General features: G+C 32.6%; 3 protein-coding genes across 3 annotated transcripts; all 3 read left to right on the top strand.

The window, feature by feature from the left end:
• The first annotated feature begins 243 nt into the window (after positions 1–243).
• On the top strand, positions 244–1965 carry LOC145634312 (GDP-fucose transporter 1-like). Its single transcript, XM_081685730.1, has one exon. It carries the CDS (start codon positions 567–569, stop codon positions 1596–1598), a length of 1032 nt encoding a protein of 343 aa, XP_081541856.1. The 5' UTR covers positions 244–566; the 3' UTR covers positions 1599–1965.
• A 9017-nt stretch (positions 1966–10982) lies between these two features.
• LOC145634310 (protein SLENDER RICE1-LIKE 1-like) lies at positions 10983–12487 on the top strand. Its single transcript, XM_081685729.1, has one exon. It carries the CDS (start codon positions 10983–10985, stop codon positions 12405–12407), a length of 1425 nt encoding a protein of 474 aa, XP_081541855.1. The 3' UTR covers positions 12408–12487.
• A 3464-nt stretch (positions 12488–15951) lies between these two features.
• LOC145634309 (steroid 5-alpha-reductase DET2-like) lies at positions 15952–17167 on the top strand. The gene has a single exon (XM_081685728.1). It carries the CDS (start codon positions 16149–16151, stop codon positions 16929–16931), a length of 783 nt encoding a protein of 260 aa, XP_081541854.1. The 5' UTR covers positions 15952–16148; the 3' UTR covers positions 16932–17167.
• Positions 17168–17427: the final 260 nt, after the last annotated feature.

The following is a 17427-nucleotide window of genomic DNA, read 5'->3' as shown; positions in this document are numbered from 1 at the left end:
GAATACAATTAATTTTATACTAGTACAAGGTACATCACCACCACCCCATCTCATGCCATTTTCCATTTTACCACGTGATCTGATTTTTTTTTTTTTTTGTGGGTCCCAATTTTAAACCATTTTCTTATTTTTCTCAAACATAAATTTCCTGTCGGCCAACCAAAACGACATGGTTTCACGTTTAATTTCTACGAAACGACGTCGTTTTTTCGTATTTATTGTTCAATTGAAAATTCAACTCCTCCATAACCATCCTTGATTCAAGCTAACTATCACACACACTCTCTCTCTCTCTTCTCATCACCGACGTGAGATGTTGGCAGCCATTTTCAATTTCTGAGGTTTTTCACAATTTTCTCTCTCCTCTTTTTTTGATTTTTCAATTTATATGAATGAGAATTTCTGATTTTGTTATTCAGATTTGATTGTGATTTCTTGCAATTAAGATCTACCCATTAATCCAAATGCTGTAATTTTTCAATTAGAGCAAGAAATTTCATCTGGGTGTATCAAATTTTGTAGAAATTTGTCATCTTTTGACCCAAATTAGGTGAAATTTTGTGACCATGATTCCTGTTAAATTGGAGGTTACAAAACAACATTATGCAACTAGTAGTCTTGTAATTGGGTATGCTCTTTGTTCAAGTTTATTAGCTGTGATCAACAAATATGCAATTACTCAGTTTAATTATCCTGGATTGTTGACTGCTTTGCAGTATTTAACCTCTGCTTTAGGGGTTTGGATTTTGGGGAAACTAGGGTTTTTGCATCATGATCCTTTTACTGCTGACATTGCTAAGAAATTTTTGCCTGCTGCATTTGTGTTCTTCCTTGCTATATTTACAAATACGAACCTCTTACGACACGCCAATGTCGATACATTTATCGTGTTTCGATCGTGTACTCCCCTGTTGGTTGCCCTTGCTGATACTACCTTTAGGAAACAGCCCTTGCCATCTAAGCTGACATTTGTGTCATTGCTGGTGATTTTGGGTGGTGCTGTTGGTTATGTTGCCACTGATTCGGGGTTTACATTGACTGCTTATTCGTGGGCGGTTGCTTATTTGGTGACCATTACTACTGAAATGGTTTATATCAAGCATATGGTGACTAATCTTGGATTGAACACTTGGGGTTTTGTGTTTTACAACAATGTGTTGTCATTGATGATGGCGCCCGTGTTTTGGATCATCACGGGGGAGTATACTGAAGTTTTTGATGCCTTGTCGTCGAGTGCTGGGGATTGGTTTAATACTACAGCATTCTTTGCTGTTGCACTGTCTTGTGTGTTTGGGTTGTTGATTAGCTTCTTTGGGTTTGCTGCTAGGAAGGCAATTTCTGCTACTGCTTTCACTGTTACAGGGGTGGTGAATAAGTTTCTCACTGTTTCGATTAATGTGATGATCTGGGATAAACATGCTAGCCCTTTCGGGCTTGTTTGCTTGCTCTTTACACTTACTGGTGGCGTGCTCTATCAACAATCGGTCACTGGTGCTCCATCACCGCGTGAATCTGCCCTGTCTAAGCAAAGTGATAATGAGGGTGATGCTGAGAAATTTATAAAGGATGAAGAGAAAGGCCTTTCAGGCAAGATCTGAAGTGACGATGTACTTCTGCTGTTTTATCATTGAAGAAGATGGCCTACTCCGGCATTATTCTTGGAGGTCATATCTCTACCATCACTGATTCAGGAGCATTTTTTTTTTATTATATGGACTAGATTCAAAGATGTTATATCATATTAATGAATTCCTTTGGTAGTTTTCTTTTAACTTGTGCTCAATTAGTATGTGGTATTGCTATTTTTTAGTAGTGTAGTACTAGACATAATCTTGGCAGTAAGCATATATTGTTGTCATAGTTAGAGAACTTTGGTTACCACTCTTTGATCTTCAGAGTGCCAAAGTAACTATAATTGTATCAACCATCATGAATCTAATGATAAGGTGAAATTTTTCTTGCCAATCGTGATTGTCTCAGTGTGTGTTGTGATGCTAAATTGTATGCTTTGAATGTAATTTTATAACTTGTGCTCAGTTTTCTTCAGTAATTGGGTTTGCAAAGTCAGTATGTTTGTCTTTGCAAGGTATTGCTTAATCCTTTATTGGCCTAATATTGAAAGCAGTAATTAAAGGTGGTAATATTTACGCCTTTATGTGTAATTTTGTGAGGCTTTACGCTATGCCAATGTCCATGTTATTCCTTATCTACCATTCCACCTTCTAAATATCTCTTATCCATCATGAATATTCATCAATCATCACTGCTTGTGGTATTGATTGAGTCAACTCATAATGGGACTTTGTGAAGTAATTTTGGGATCAATATCATTGTGATACTGTTAATGTTTGGCCCATTCTTCTACTCTTGTCACTACACTATTCCAATAGTTTTTGTGTTATGCTTTCGTGATTTATGACACTAAATTGCTTTTATACCTAGATCAATATAATTTAGATGGCTTTTTATAATCCATTATTAATTTGCCCTTTGGATCGTTTTCTTGCTATTATTTGCCCATGATTCAGTTTACATCATTATCACGGCTCTGTGCTATGCTTTTTAAACTTAGGTTATACCTGACATCTGAACTTGAATACAAGTTCTTATACTCAGGATTTTTTTTCTTCCTCTCCTTTGATCCTGAGCAGTATACTTGTTTCTATGGAGTGCTTTTTCTCTAGTCCATGTAGTCACTCGATGGGAGGTTGAACATTAATTGTTTACTCTGTGAAACCATGATTTATGTCAATTTGCGTAATTGCTGCAACCTGCATAGTTTTGAGTCGGGTCGTTCTGAATTAATCAGAGATTTTTTATCCCCTTCCTAATTCATGTTGTGACCTGATGTATTGAGCTACTCATTTTACTACATAATCTGAATGATCCATACTATTATGAACCATATCTAGTTGTTTTATTGTTCTGATAGTCTCTGAATCATATGGCAACAAATATTTCTGAAGAATCCATGTTGCAATAAATAACTGTGTTGCATGACAGTCACTACAACAGTGTGGGATATGTAAATATATGCAGGCAATAACTCAAGAAGATGTATTCATCTGTCTACAACAGTGTGGGATATGTAAAGCCGTTGGTCCAATTATATGTTTTTGTGTTTGCTAGCAAACAGTACAGCATTTGCGCCCATAATATGGTGCTTTAACTTGAGACGTTTTATCTATAAACTTGTTTCTTGTATAAACAGAATAGTTTCGTGAAGATTATTGCAGTGTTCAACTTTTGGGGCTGGAGTTGGCATGCCATCGGTTTCCTTGACAGCGTGAAGGTGATATGGTGAATGGTCTGTAAGAGCTAGACTACTTTCCGATCTCTTGCTCATCTATGATGCTTCTATGACTCATATCACAACTTGAACCTGAAACTCACCACATTTGTTTTGGCACCACTAACCATGTATGGGGGGTTGGGTTTACTATACTTGACACAAATAAGCAAGCATTGTGCTTTTCTGAGTAATTTTTATTCTTGTTCAGTTTTGTTGAGAGAAGAATGGTAAGTTCATTTTGCAAAAATCCCAAAAATTGCTGTATTTTTGTTGTGGGGTATTTTAACTAAAGATTTAAAGAGCAAAAGGGAACGATGCACAAGAAATCCTGTGTAGTGGCATATCTATAACGTGGCCCAAATTTTTTGCACTCTCTTAGTCTCTTGGGTTGGATTTAGATTTATCCAGGCCCATTTTAGCTTGGGTTTAAAATTTTATTACTAACCCTTTTTTAATTACTACTCCCTCCTTTCCCTTAATACAATGCCTCTTTCTCTTTATTATGTGAGGAATAAATGCTCAAAAGACGGAGGAAGTACTTCGTATAATATTACTAACCTCCAATATTTATTTATTTATTTATTTTTAAAAAAGCGTAATAATAACTCCCAATATATACATTTTACGAGAAACATCAATTTGTAAAATTCAAGTAACTCTATATCTATCTATACTTAGTATTTAAAAACTCTAACCGGAAAATACACATGTCTCCATTCTATTACACTTATCTAGCTTCTTTTACACTAGATGTGCCACATTTCTTCTTATATATATTTTTTTTTATTTTTTTTTTATTACACTATCTTAATTATTTCATTAAACTTACATTTTCATCTCTCTCATACACGCTTCAATTCATATTCATCTCTCTCATACACGCTTCAATTCATATTCATCTCCCCTATTCAATTCAACCTTTTCCTTTTCTCTCTTTAATTTTAGTCCCTTCACCTTCTTTTTTTAAAGCCTCATTTTGAATTAGAGCCCTAAAAATCTAATTTCTTTAATTATATTTTAGATTACACATTACACCCATAATGATTTATTGGTATTTCCTCGATCATTACCTTTCAATACAACTAATTTATATAAACAACCCGTGCATTGCACGGGTTAGAAGGCTAGTTTTTATTCAAGAAAGGCAAAATTGCAAGAAAATATCTTGTTTGTAAGTTAATTGTAAATTACACCTAGTACCTTACTTTATTTATTATTATTTTTTTTTTGTCAATTAATACCTTGAATTAAATCTTGTTTTAGAAATGACACCTTAATAACATAGTCCGGACAAAAAAAAAAAAAAAAAAAAAAAATCAAGTTGTCAGCATTTCACTTTCATTTTCTCTCCATCTTTCATTTGTGCTCGTGTACTGTGATGCACTTAGTAGAAGACTTGAAGATTCATGCACCTAAGTTGAATAAGTCTAATTTGATTAATCTACCATTGCCTCCTCAATTGAAAGCTGATTCTTTTTTTTTTTTAAAGCTGAATGTTGTGGGCTACAACTTCGGAAATTTCAACAACAACGCAAGTTTGCATAATTATAACCTTTAACCGATAAATGAACGAGGAGAGGGAAGAATTAAGGTAGAAATGATTTGGATTTCTTATTTGTACATTAGCTGGCTCTCGCGTGCTCCATTGTGACCAAAATCGGTGGGAAAATGAGAGTGGTCACACCATTATAACCTTAACAACTCAACTAGTTGCTTATACGTGAAGTGGTCACACCATCAACTAATGGTGTGACTGAAAACATGTAAGGGCCTGTTCCGATTGACTGAAAACAACTGAACTAAACTGATTGGGGATGAAATGAAGTGAACTGAACTTAAGTGAAATGAATTGTTTATGAGAGAAGAAAATTAGAAACTGAACTGAAATTAAGGAGCAGACCAGACCCTAAGAATTTGTGAACACGAGAATACTGCTTAATATATAAATAAAATAAATAAATTATAATACAGGCTCATAAGTCATAATTTGTAATCAAATAAGTATTGTACTGTGTCGATTATCTACAAGCTTGTTGTTGGCTGTGATCAGAGTTTTCAGTTGGTAAAGGAATCTGATTTTGCTAATTAGTACTGTCCATAGTAGTGTAGTACATTGCAATCTATTAAAATTAAACAACATGCTATAATTTTGTTTATAATTTACTCGCATTTACCCATGCTTAATGAGGTTCCAAACAAGAAAAACTAATGAAAGATACAAATAATAGCTTAATTCCACAACGAAGGTCCATATAATTAAGGTTGTTAAAATTGTAACCTTTTTATTGAAAATTAAGTTTTACGTAAACATAAAAAACCAAATGGATAAAACCATGCAAATTTAGGCACTCACTAAATGTCTTGAGCTAATTTAAGAGATTCCTTAACTTTTACGAGGTACACACTATTTAATTTTATTTAGTTGACTCAAATTACTAAATTATTAACTTTGAGTTCCACGTACATAAATTTGCATTTCACTATGTTAATTTTTTGAAAATCGGTTCATAAAATTTATCAATTTAGAATTCAAGTTACAATATTTTACTCGGTCGAACCAAAACATTACAAGTAGTACGATTCTTTGAGTTTGTTTTATTATATGGTCCTTAGATATAATCATTTATCTATGTTTTTCAAAAAATTAATTTCCTTAAAATTTGTACGAGTAAATATAATTGGTAGTAGTAGTAAACTAGTGAAGTAGGTTACAAAAACTAAAAACAAAGGACAATAAAAGGAATAGCTTGGTATTGTCAGCTGAAACAACGGTAGGGTGAGACACAAGGGTTGTTTGTCCCATGCACAACGTTTTTCTTTAAGGAAAACTAAGCAATTGTTGTTTCTAAATTCGATTAACCTCCCTTAATTTAGTTCTCACGTCATCATTTTCTTCTATATATATATATATATATATATCCACCAACGCATGCTTGGATTAGCTAATAAGATATACGGACTATTTGATTAGTATAATTACTTAAATTTGAACGATGTATTATCTATCACATTCAAATCCGAGGGAAACACTAATTAATGTGCTTAGGACGACATCTATTAAATTCTTTCATCTTGAATTGGAATCGGCCTGACTCTCATAAGTTCCAATCAAGTAAAGTCAAGTAAATCCGTATTAGATAAACTCAAAAAATAACATCTCTGAACCTTCAATGTACATCAAATTATGTATTGTAGATTGTCTATTAGATTCTAATAAATTCAACTTAGCTCAGTTCAGCTCCAATCAGTTTAGTTCAGTTCAGCTCCTAATTTTTTTCACTTTTAAAATACTCATTTCAGCTATATTCAGTTCAGTTAAGTTTTGTTCAGTTCAGCTCAGCTCAGCTCAGCTCAGTAATTATAAACAGGCCCATAATACTCGTATAAGATTAATTAGTTTAGAAAGTGAAATCAGGTAAATAGAATACATCATTATCATTGTATATTTGTATATAAATTTAGTGTGAGATATATATGATCATCTTACATTCTTACCTATTGAAGTACGAGCACAAAATTAAGTATTAGCATAGTCTTTTATGTATTATAATAAGGTTAATTTTTAAATTACCACCCAAAAATATAATCATTTTCGAACTAACCACCCGTTTAATTTTTTATTTTAAATTACCACCCCTTAAATTAAATAAATGCTCAGATTACCACCCATTTCAAAAATCCAGTGGAGTTTCCGTCTGTATGCCCCACCTAACACTTATTTTGACCCTTTTGACTGATTTTTTTCCGATTTTTCTAGTTTAAAAATGCTCTCTAAACTTTAATTCACATTTCCTTCACCAAATTCTATCAAATTTTAAAGAGAAAAATGTGAATTGAAGTTAGAAGAACGTTTTTAAAGAAAAAAATCGGGGAAAAAATCAATCTAAAGGGTCAAAATAAGCGTTAGGTCGGGCCCACAGACCGAAAATCCACCAAATTTTTAAAACGGGTGGTAATCTGAGCATTTATTTAATTTATGGGGTGGTAATTTAAAATAAAAAATTAAACGGGTGGTTAGTTCGAAAATGGTTATATTTTTGGGTGGTAATTTGAAAATTTTCCTTATAATAATATATGATGTTATCATATAATCAGCTTGATATACAAAACATTTTAATTTGAAATTTCAAGCTCTTTTGATTGGTAAGAATATAAAATTTACCTTTTTTGGGTGATATTGTAAAACGAAGTTTAACGTTTAGTATATGAACATTATACGAGTTGACTGCTATGTATTAATTTACAGACCCTAATATGGCACCATCTTTTTGGACTTGAATAACGGATTTTGATTCATAAACAATGCATTAATGTTCACTTTATAAAATTTTGCCAAATAATCCCTAAAGCCTATATTAATCATGATCTAAGCGGCTAAGCTAAGCCTATTGAAGGATTTTTCTAATATTTGACAAACCCCAAGAATTTAATTAGAGGAAAAAAGTCTTTAGAGTTAGGTTGAACATCAATTTGAAAACATAGCACTATAAATCAAATTTGATTTGTCTAAATTGTTAATTGGCTAGTACTTCTTATGAATTGAATAAATTACCACTAGCCCTATTTATAAGATTTTGACATGTACATAAAATTATATACACATATCTAAAACACTTTGCAGGTTTTTTTTTTTTTTTTTTTTTTTTTTTTTTTTTTTTTTTTAAATAATAATAATATATAAAAAAATAAATAAATAAAAAAAAAAAAAAAAAAAAACACTATTATATGTACTTGATAATTGATATGAATAAAATAAATAACTAGCTCAGCCCTATTGTTAAGATTTTAATAGCTTGTGCGTGAAATTATATACAAATATCTAAAATACTTCGCAGTATGTTAAAAAACTATTATATGAATGGATAAATTAAATTATGCAATATCACTAAAAATAAGTTTATGTGTTTGCTAATTGCTATATATAGGTACACTAAGCTAGCTAGATATTACTTTTAATATAAATTTTGTGGAAATCAAACGTTAATTCGATCGATCTTCATAAATTAAAAATGTCAAAAAAAAAAAAAGAAAAAAAAAAGGGTTAATCCTTCTTAATTACACATCAAAAACATAAATGTGTTATTGCATTAACATTTTTAATACATTGTATGCTAATTAAGAAGTCATTATCAACTTTAAAATCTTGTCAAACTTGTGGAGATTATGTTGATGGGTGTGGTTAATGAGTCATTTTCAGTTAAAAAGATGTCATACATTTTCAATTACATCAATAGATATATAACTAAATAAATGCATATTTATGTATGGAGAATCGTCCATATAATTAATCAATTGGTAGGGTACGTGAACTTAATATATATAGTACTATGAAGGAAAATAATGATAGATTCCACTTAACTAGTTTAATTGCTTCTTCTAGATTAATTAGTTAGAAATGGTAAAAGTGGCCTTTAAAGGTCTAATGATAATTATGTAGTCATGTTAGCCCACACTCCACATCTTCATCTTCCACTTATTATGGATTATGTGACTAGGTTAAGTCATATGTAGTTGTCACTTGTACAATAATGTAAAAACTCTTTAATTAAATCAATAGGGCTATAAAATTTACTTTTATGAGTAAAGCTTTTTTCCTTTTTCCGAAGGGTAAGGTAACTACGTAACAATAAGGTTGTTCCGATCCAATTCTCAAAGTTTCAATCTTTGGAGGCCGAGAAAAGTTGATCCTGAATATAAAGTGTCATTGTAATTATAATTGCGCCTTTATTTTATTTATAAATAAAAAGCGTGAAAATTAGAAGAGTAAAGTTGTGGAATGTCACATACGGTAAGCAATTATTGATAAGTATTGCATTAGTTTGGGATTAATTAACATCAATCTATTAATTAAGTGGCAAGTATAAAAGTATTGATGCCATAATCATCAAGTCAGACGTGACAATTGTAATTAGAGCTATGAATGACATTGTACTAACTAGAAATTGAATGTTGTATTAATAATCATAATATTTCATTATTTCTTTAGTTTCTTTTTCAAATTTTCTTCTTTGTTTCTCATAAAGTGGCAGATTTTTGTGGTCTTGTGGAGCACATTCTGCACATACAGCTAGTCAATATTCACACTAAATCACACAATAGTCTTATATAACGTTTTTATATACTTTTCTTTCTGTAATTCTTTATTACTTTTTTTTTTTTTTTTTTTTTTTTTTTTTTTTTTGAATAGAAAAATATATAAAACGACTCCGCTGGGGAATTCTTTATTACTTCATTGATCTGATAAGAGAATATATCAAATTAATTAATTTGAATTTTAGCCTTGGTAAATTTTTAATCCTTTTTTAAGCAATTTATGAAGGCTAGTCAGTATTTTAAATTTTAATCTTGTTTAAGCAATATAGCTAGTACAATAGTCTTATAAATTAATTTGAAATTTAACCTTTGTAAATTATAATCTTCATTATGTGTAGGCAATAAAACTATTAGTCGTTAGATTAGTAATTACTAAATACTCGTTAAATCGTATGTTCATGATAAACTTAACAATAATCATTTTAAAAAAAAAAAAACATCAATGAGATTAATATGATTAGCCTTTGTTTCCTAATTCAACTAATTTACTACTCAAAGTAAAAAGAAGTTTAAGAAACATTGTTTTCAATGAAAAATACTCCATAAATCAAATATTCAAAATGTGACATTGTTATCTTTCACCAATATAGTACGGAGTACTATTTTCAACCAAATAAGTTATGGTGGACTTAATCGTCTTAATTAATGATGAATTGGACTCTCTAACAACTAACTATGAATAATAAACATAATAATACTGTAATAATGATAATTAATTGGACCAAAAATTGATTGGTTAATTTAGTAGACAAAGCTTTATAACTTCTCTATCTAATCAGTAATCACGACATTCACGACATTTGAATCTCAAAATCACTTTTAGTCATTGCATAAATAAAACTTTTATCACTACCTAAGCTACTTTCGTCCTAAAACTAAAATTAAGCGTATGACTACAGTTTTATTAATTGCTCTCATTTATGCTAACTGTTTTTTATTTTTTTATTATTATTTATTATTATTTTTTTTTTAATTTGAACTCTTAAAAATAGTGTGTGGACATTTATACGCCTAAATTATTTATTATTTTACCTCATTAGCGCTACTAACAACAAACTAAATTGTAACATAAGGTCAAATCGAAAAGACTTCTTGAACTGGCTAGTTATGACGAACGCATTGTACGCGTAAGCTGTCCTAGTGATGTTAAATTTTTTCAAAATAAACGTGTATACGTACACACTTATAATAAAAGTAATAAAAATTACCTAAAATTATGTAAGTAATTATTGAGTATTATAATTAAACAATAGTTGCAAACCAAACAATAATAATTAAGCATTTTATAAACTCAACTAGCTTTTTTTTGACTCGTTAACTAGTGCATAGTTCACGTGGTAACACTACACATACATTTCACGTAGAGGTTTATATATGTGCCTATATTATGTGCAAAATAATATCTCACCAAATTTCTCATTTTCATATTCTCCTTCTTTCCTAATAACCTACATTTCTATTTTCTCTCTTTCTTTCTTACCTTCTCACTAAGCCCGGCCCGCCCACTTTTAATACTTACTATAAATAGTATATAAGTGGTTGTACACTATATATCTTCCGTTCAACTAATCCCATTATTTCTAATAATAGTAATGTCATGAGGTCCTATGACCTCTCTGGTGTATCACATTCGGTATCCGATATGGACGAGTTGATCGGCTATGATCGGGTTACATCATGGGTCAACACGTTCATCCCTGAACATGTGTCATTGCCTACAACTCTAGGGCCCGGGTCTGGCCCGGGCCTTATTTATATTGATCCGGTGCCCAATGAGTTGATGAAGGTGATTGGTGACACGTGGACGGACCAGATTGATGAGCAGCAGCTAAGTGGGGAGAGTCAGCTAGTGTGTGACATGGAGGAGGATGTTGGAATAAGGTTAGTCCATGCTTTGTTAACTTGTGCTGATGCACTACAACGTGGCGAATTCCAATTGGCGAATTCGCTTATTGGTGAGATGACCAATGGGATGATGACACGTGTCAATACGGCTTGTGGGATTGGCAAGGTAGCCGGCTACTTCATTGATGCTTTGAGCCGGCGCCTATGCCAGCCGAGCCTAGCCGGGCCGAGCTCCGTGTCTAATGAGGTACTCTATCATCACTTCTATGAGGCTTGTCCTTACCTTAAATTTGCTCACTTTACGGCTAACCAAGCCATATTAGAGGCCTTTGAAGGCCAAGCCCATGTACACGTCATCGACTTTAATTTAATGCACGGCTTGCAATGGCCGGCTCTAATCCAAGCCTTGGCTCTAAGGCCCGGCGGTCCACCATCCTTAAAGCTAACCGCGATTAGCCCATCTACATCGAATGGTCATGACTTCTTTCATGAAACCGGGATGAGGCTAGCCCAACTAGCTCGGTCAGTTAATGTTAAGTTCTCATTTCGAGTTGTTACAACATCGCGGCTCGAGGACATCAAGCCGTGGATGTTCCAAACAAGTCCCGAAGAAGCTATAGCCGTTAATTTCATATTACAACTCCATCGACTACTTATCACAAACATTAACCAATTTCTCGAGTCAATTAAAAGTCTAAACCCGAAAATTGTTACCGTGGTAGAACAAGATGCAAACCATAACGTACCAGACTTCCTAGTACGTTTCACGGAAACGTTACATTATTATTCCGCAATGTTTGACTCGTTAGAGGCTTGTCAACTCGAAGCCGCTAAGCCGTTAGCCGAGACGTACATGCAAAGGGAAATATGTAACATAATATGTTGTGAAGGGTCGGCTAGGATCGAAAGACACGAGCCACTAATAAAGTGGCAAGGTCGATTGATCCAAGCCGGGTTTAAGGCGTTACATATGGGACGTAACGCCTTTAAACAAGCGAACATGTTACTAAGTTTGTGCTCGGGCGAAGGATATAGTGTACAAGAGAGTGACGGGTGCTTGACTCTAGGGTGGCATAATCGCCCGTTAATTGCGGCTTCTGCTTGGCAAGTGAGGACTGATAAGGATGGCATTAGTTTGACTAATGATGGATCAACTTCTTCATCTTCGTCATCATAGTATGACTTTATATAATTATTAAAACCATCATTAAATTATATATGTTTGTAATTGTTTGGTGCATTTTCGTTTTTTAATCAAAGAAATAAATTAAATTCTAGATTTATTTCTTTTTGTTTTTCATTAGGATATAGAAAATCGTTTAAGAATATTATATTGATGTATGAATAAACAAATAGCCACTACTTATAATCTACTACTTTTGCTAGGTACGAAGTACAATATACTTGTCTTTCAAAAAAAAAAAAAAGTACAATATACTTTTGCCGTTTCTATTTACTTGGCCTATAGCCTTTTGACACGCAATTTAAGGAAGAGATTAAAGAAGATTAAACCTCATTCGTCCCTCTTATTGGTGGTTTTATTTTATTGTATAAAAAATATCGTTTGTCTTCTTTAATTAACTCCTTAAATTGCGTGTCATAGGACTAGAGGTCAAGTAAATTAAAACGGAAGAAGTATGTTTTTTGAAAAGAAATGATTATGATTTATTTAACATCAAAAGTTGTCAATGAATTCTTTTAGCTAAAACAACTGTATATATAGATGATGATAGCTCCTAACTCAACTTCGTTCTCTAAAAGGATACGGACTTACTGATTGATCAAGTGTTATACTCCGTATCACTTATATGTGTAGATAGTACGACATGTGGTTAATTGCCCGGCGGGCCAATTATATCACTTCACAAGTTGTATTTAAGTAATTGTATGCACATATGCATATACGGAGTATTACATATGTTATGTAACAGATGATATTATAAAACTATACATTATTAGATGGTTAACATTTTGAAAAACATTTGATTAAATTCTAAATACACTACTTTATAGGGTGTTTTCCATAGATAATGTTTAAAAAGGCTAAAATTCTCAAATTACACCTTTTTTACAAAATAATATTCCCTCCATACCGTCCACATAAGCAAGTTGGTTGTGTTTTTATTTTTTTAAAAAAATCCAATCAACACAAAATCGCTAATTGAATTAACGGTTTCATAAAGGATAAAACCGCTAATTCAATTAGCGGTTTACTAGTGAATTGTAAAAAAAAATTATTAATTTAAATACTGAGTTGGACTAGGGATGGCAATGGGGCGGGTCGGATCGGATGCGGATGATGGTACCTCCATATCCATACCCGCCTAAAAATCTTATACCCATCCCCGCCCCACCACCCGTGGCGGGTACAATATCCACATCCATACCCGCCCCACCGGGTGCAAGATAGGATCCATCCCCGCCCCATCACCCACTTGGATATTCATACCCACCTCATATCTGCCCTAAAATCGTCCCAAACCCTTTGCCATGATGCTCTATTGTATCATATTAATGACGATTATATCAAATTAGGTTAAAAAAATTGGGACTTTCATTATTCAAGCTTATTGGGTCTTAGGAGGTATCAAATTTCATAAATTTTCAACTCTTCTAAAAGAAATATTGTGCGGGTATGAGGTGGGTACGGGGCGGGGCGAATATGAGGCGGGTCTACTCTAAAATCTATACCCGCCCCATCACCCATGGCGGGTACACATTTTCTACCCATCCCCGCCCCATCACCCGCCAAACCTCCCTCCATACCCGCCCCACTTGGGCGGGGATAGGGCGGGTCTCCCATTTAACCCGACCCACTGCCATCCCTAAGTTGGACGGTATGTGGGGAATTTTTTGTAAAAGAAATGTAATTTGGGAATTTTTGAATCTTTGAACAATTTATATGGAAATCACTCCTACTTTATATTATGGCTTATCAAGTTATCTATTATCTATAAACATAAATTAAAGTTATCTATTATCTATAAACATAAAATAATAGACAATCCTATTTTGTCAAAACTCTTGTAAAAGTAAGTGACTTGAGGTCCCTATTCACACACTACTCATCCTCCCCAACCCCCCAAACAAAAGTATTTTTTATGGTCAAAATTTGCAAACCATTACGAGAGCCAGTTTGCAATGCAAGGCACATAGGCAAAGTTGCCAATTTTTTCCACTAATTACCGAAATTAATGGAAATTATGTTTTTTATTTCGAAAACGTCTCTACCATTGGATATAATTCATATAAACAAGGTGCTATACAGGGTTTTAAGGAATTGAGTAAAATACTACATGATACGATCACTAATTCACTATCTAAATATAGTAGCGATATAAAATAGGGTATGAAAAATGTATGATTTACAATAACGATCGTAGTTTTGCTGAAGAGATGTCTAATATAATTCAATTGTCACGTACTCCACATTTATTAGTTATAACTTATAAATCTCTTTGTATATGTTGTACAGCTTTTTATTTATGAATCAATTTTTATTAAAAAAAATGACACTATATGTATAGACAATTTTAATCTGAATATAAGATGATTAATCGCAATTATAAATGGAATTTTTTATTCATTATAGAGTTATTGGCGTAATTTGACTTTTTCATTATTTATGTATTAGCTTTGATTTCTATATTTTTCTATAAATTTATGTAAGATATTTATATATAATGAAAAAACTATTGTTGTATATAAGAATGAAACGACTACATATATAAGTATATATGTAATTGAATTTTCCTAAAAAAAAAAATTAAAAAAGGAATTTTTCTCCATTAATTGAGTAACTAATTAATTTTCAATTATCTATAGTAATATTTAAAGTGAAAGGGGGTTTCGGGTGATAAATTTCACTTTCCCAAAATACCCCTTTCATCTTTTATAATTTTCAAAAGAAAACTACCATAATTTAAAAAATATAACTACCATTTAAAAAAAAAAAAAAACTACCACCCTTTAATTTATTTTATTTTTAATTTTTTTTTTGAGGGAAATCATATTTTGCATGAAAATTATAATGTACTCATATCTTACCTTTTAACCTCTATGATTTCATCAATTTATAAACCCACTAATATTATTTTTTTATTAGAATAAGGTAGATAATATTTTAGGAAAAAAAAAGATAATCGAGCCATGCATATTAATTTCTTATGTTGCACACGCAATTAAAGTGTGTCCCATAGCTTGTATAAATTAATGATAAAACTCATACATTGACATGTGAGTCAAGTCTAACCAACGGAGTGAGTATCAAATACTCCGTGTAATTAAAATTGGACAATCTTTTTCCTATTTTGATTAATTTTATTTGTTTAAATATAGTTGTTAAAAACTACAGATCAGAGTAAGACAAACAACAATATAATAAGAAGTCATGAACTAAATATGTTAGTATCAAGACTTTTCAACACATTTTTTTTTTTTGTTTTTGAATAACTTTTTGACGCATTTAATTAAATAGATTAACAGATTTAATATAATACAACTCGTTCAATTAAAAATGAGATTAGTGTTAACATTAACGGATCAATTTTAACAATTTTTTATTTTTATTTTTTTATGACAAGATCTATTTAATTTCGAACACGAATACAAAATCACGATACAAACATAACAGGACACTATCAACTCCAATTTAATGAGAATGACTAAATTAGTAATGAACTAATGACTAATGGGTCACATAATTAGTACTCCTTAGTACAAGAACCAGTAAAGATCCTAAAATTTCCCATCCAACCAACTAATCCCACTTCCACTCAATCCTTCCACTTCATTTTTCCCCATCCAACCACCCCAAACCCTCATTACTCCCCTCTGCTTTCAAATCATAATTTGTCCATCAAATTTAATTTTCGATTTTCCGAGGTGCCGATTCAGTAGGATCCTACACCGTACCAATATGTCGCCGCTCTCGGCCTCTTCCGTAGACGCCACCATCTACCACCTCTGCCTCCTAACCCTATACCTCATTTCCCTCCCAACATTCCTCGCATTACACTTCATCCAAGCCCCTTACGGCCGTCACCGCCGCTCAGGGTGGGGCCCCACCATCCCTTCGTGGCTCTCATGGCTTCTCATGGAAAGTCCCACCATTTTTTTCTCTCTCCTAATCTACCCTTTTGGCCAATTCTCTTCTTCCCTCCGATCTTTCTCTCTCCTCTGCGTCTTCCTCCTCCACTACTTCCACCGCACCGTCGTTTACCCTCTTCGTCTTCGCCGGAAAACCACCAGCGATTTTCCGATCTCGGTCTCTTTAATGGCTTTCTCGTTTAATCTGCTTAATTCGTATGTTCAGACTAGGTGGATCTCGAATTATTGTGATTATGGTTTGGATGAGTGGTTTTGGGGGCGGTTTTCCGGTGGAATGATGGTTTTTGGGTTTGGTATGGTGGTAAATCTGAAGTCGGATTTGGTTTTGGTGGGCTTGAAGGCCCAAGGTGGTGGGTATAAGATTCCAAGAGGTGGGCTTTTTGAGTTGGTGAGTAGCCCAAATTATTTGGGTGAGATTATTGAGTGGTTGGGCTGGGCTATTATGAGTTGGTCATGGGCCGGGTTTGGGTTTTTCTTGTATACTTCTTGTAATTTGGTGCCTAGGGCAATGGCTAATCATAAGTGGTATTTGGAGAAGTTTAAGGATGAATATCCAAAGAATAGGAAAGCTATAATTCCCTTTTTGTACTAAAAAAATAAGTACATTACATTTATTATTTGCAAATGATTTTGTATTAGTGTTATTGTGTTAGAATTTAAGGAGATGTAAGTGTGAATTGTATGTGTAAAATAAATTGTATTAGTATTATGTTAATGATTTGGGATTTTAAGATCAAGGTGCAAGAGATAATAAGCATGATTACAAACACCATATTAGTGTGAAATGGCTTCTATTTTAGGTCTAAATTAATAATGCATCTTCTATTATACTAATGGAGTAGTATATTAAGGGCCTTTTCTAATTTACTGAGCTTAACAAAACTGATTAGAGCTGAACTGAACTAAATTGAATTATTTATGAGAGAAAGAAATAAAGAACTAAACTGATTACAGCTAAATTAAACTGAAATTAAGCTTAAGATAACAGAGCCTGAAAGTATAAAACTTAATTTACCTAAAATTGATGTGCTATAATCTTGTAGGGTTTAGTTTTCACTTGATTCTACTGATATTATCGATTAATTTGG

The sequence above is a fragment of the Chenopodium album genome, chromosome 6 (assembly GCF_948465745.1).
Source record: "Chenopodium album chromosome 6, dcCheAlbu1.1, whole genome shotgun sequence".
In the NCBI taxonomy this organism is placed as follows: Eukaryota; Viridiplantae; Streptophyta; class Magnoliopsida; order Caryophyllales; family Amaranthaceae; genus Chenopodium; species Chenopodium album.
This window is presented reverse-complemented; position numbering and strand designations above follow the sequence as displayed.

What these genes read in the sequence shown, in the direction of transcription:
- LOC145634312 (XM_081685730.1), top strand. Translation starts at nt 567, where the DNA reads ATGATTCCTGTTAAATTGGAGGTTACAAAACAACATTATGCAACTAGT.
- LOC145634310 (XM_081685729.1), top strand. Translation starts at nt 10,983, where the DNA reads ATGAGGTCCTATGACCTCTCTGGTGTATCACATTCGGTATCCGATATG.
- LOC145634309 (XM_081685728.1), top strand. Translation starts at nt 16,149, where the DNA reads ATGTCGCCGCTCTCGGCCTCTTCCGTAGACGCCACCATCTACCACCTC.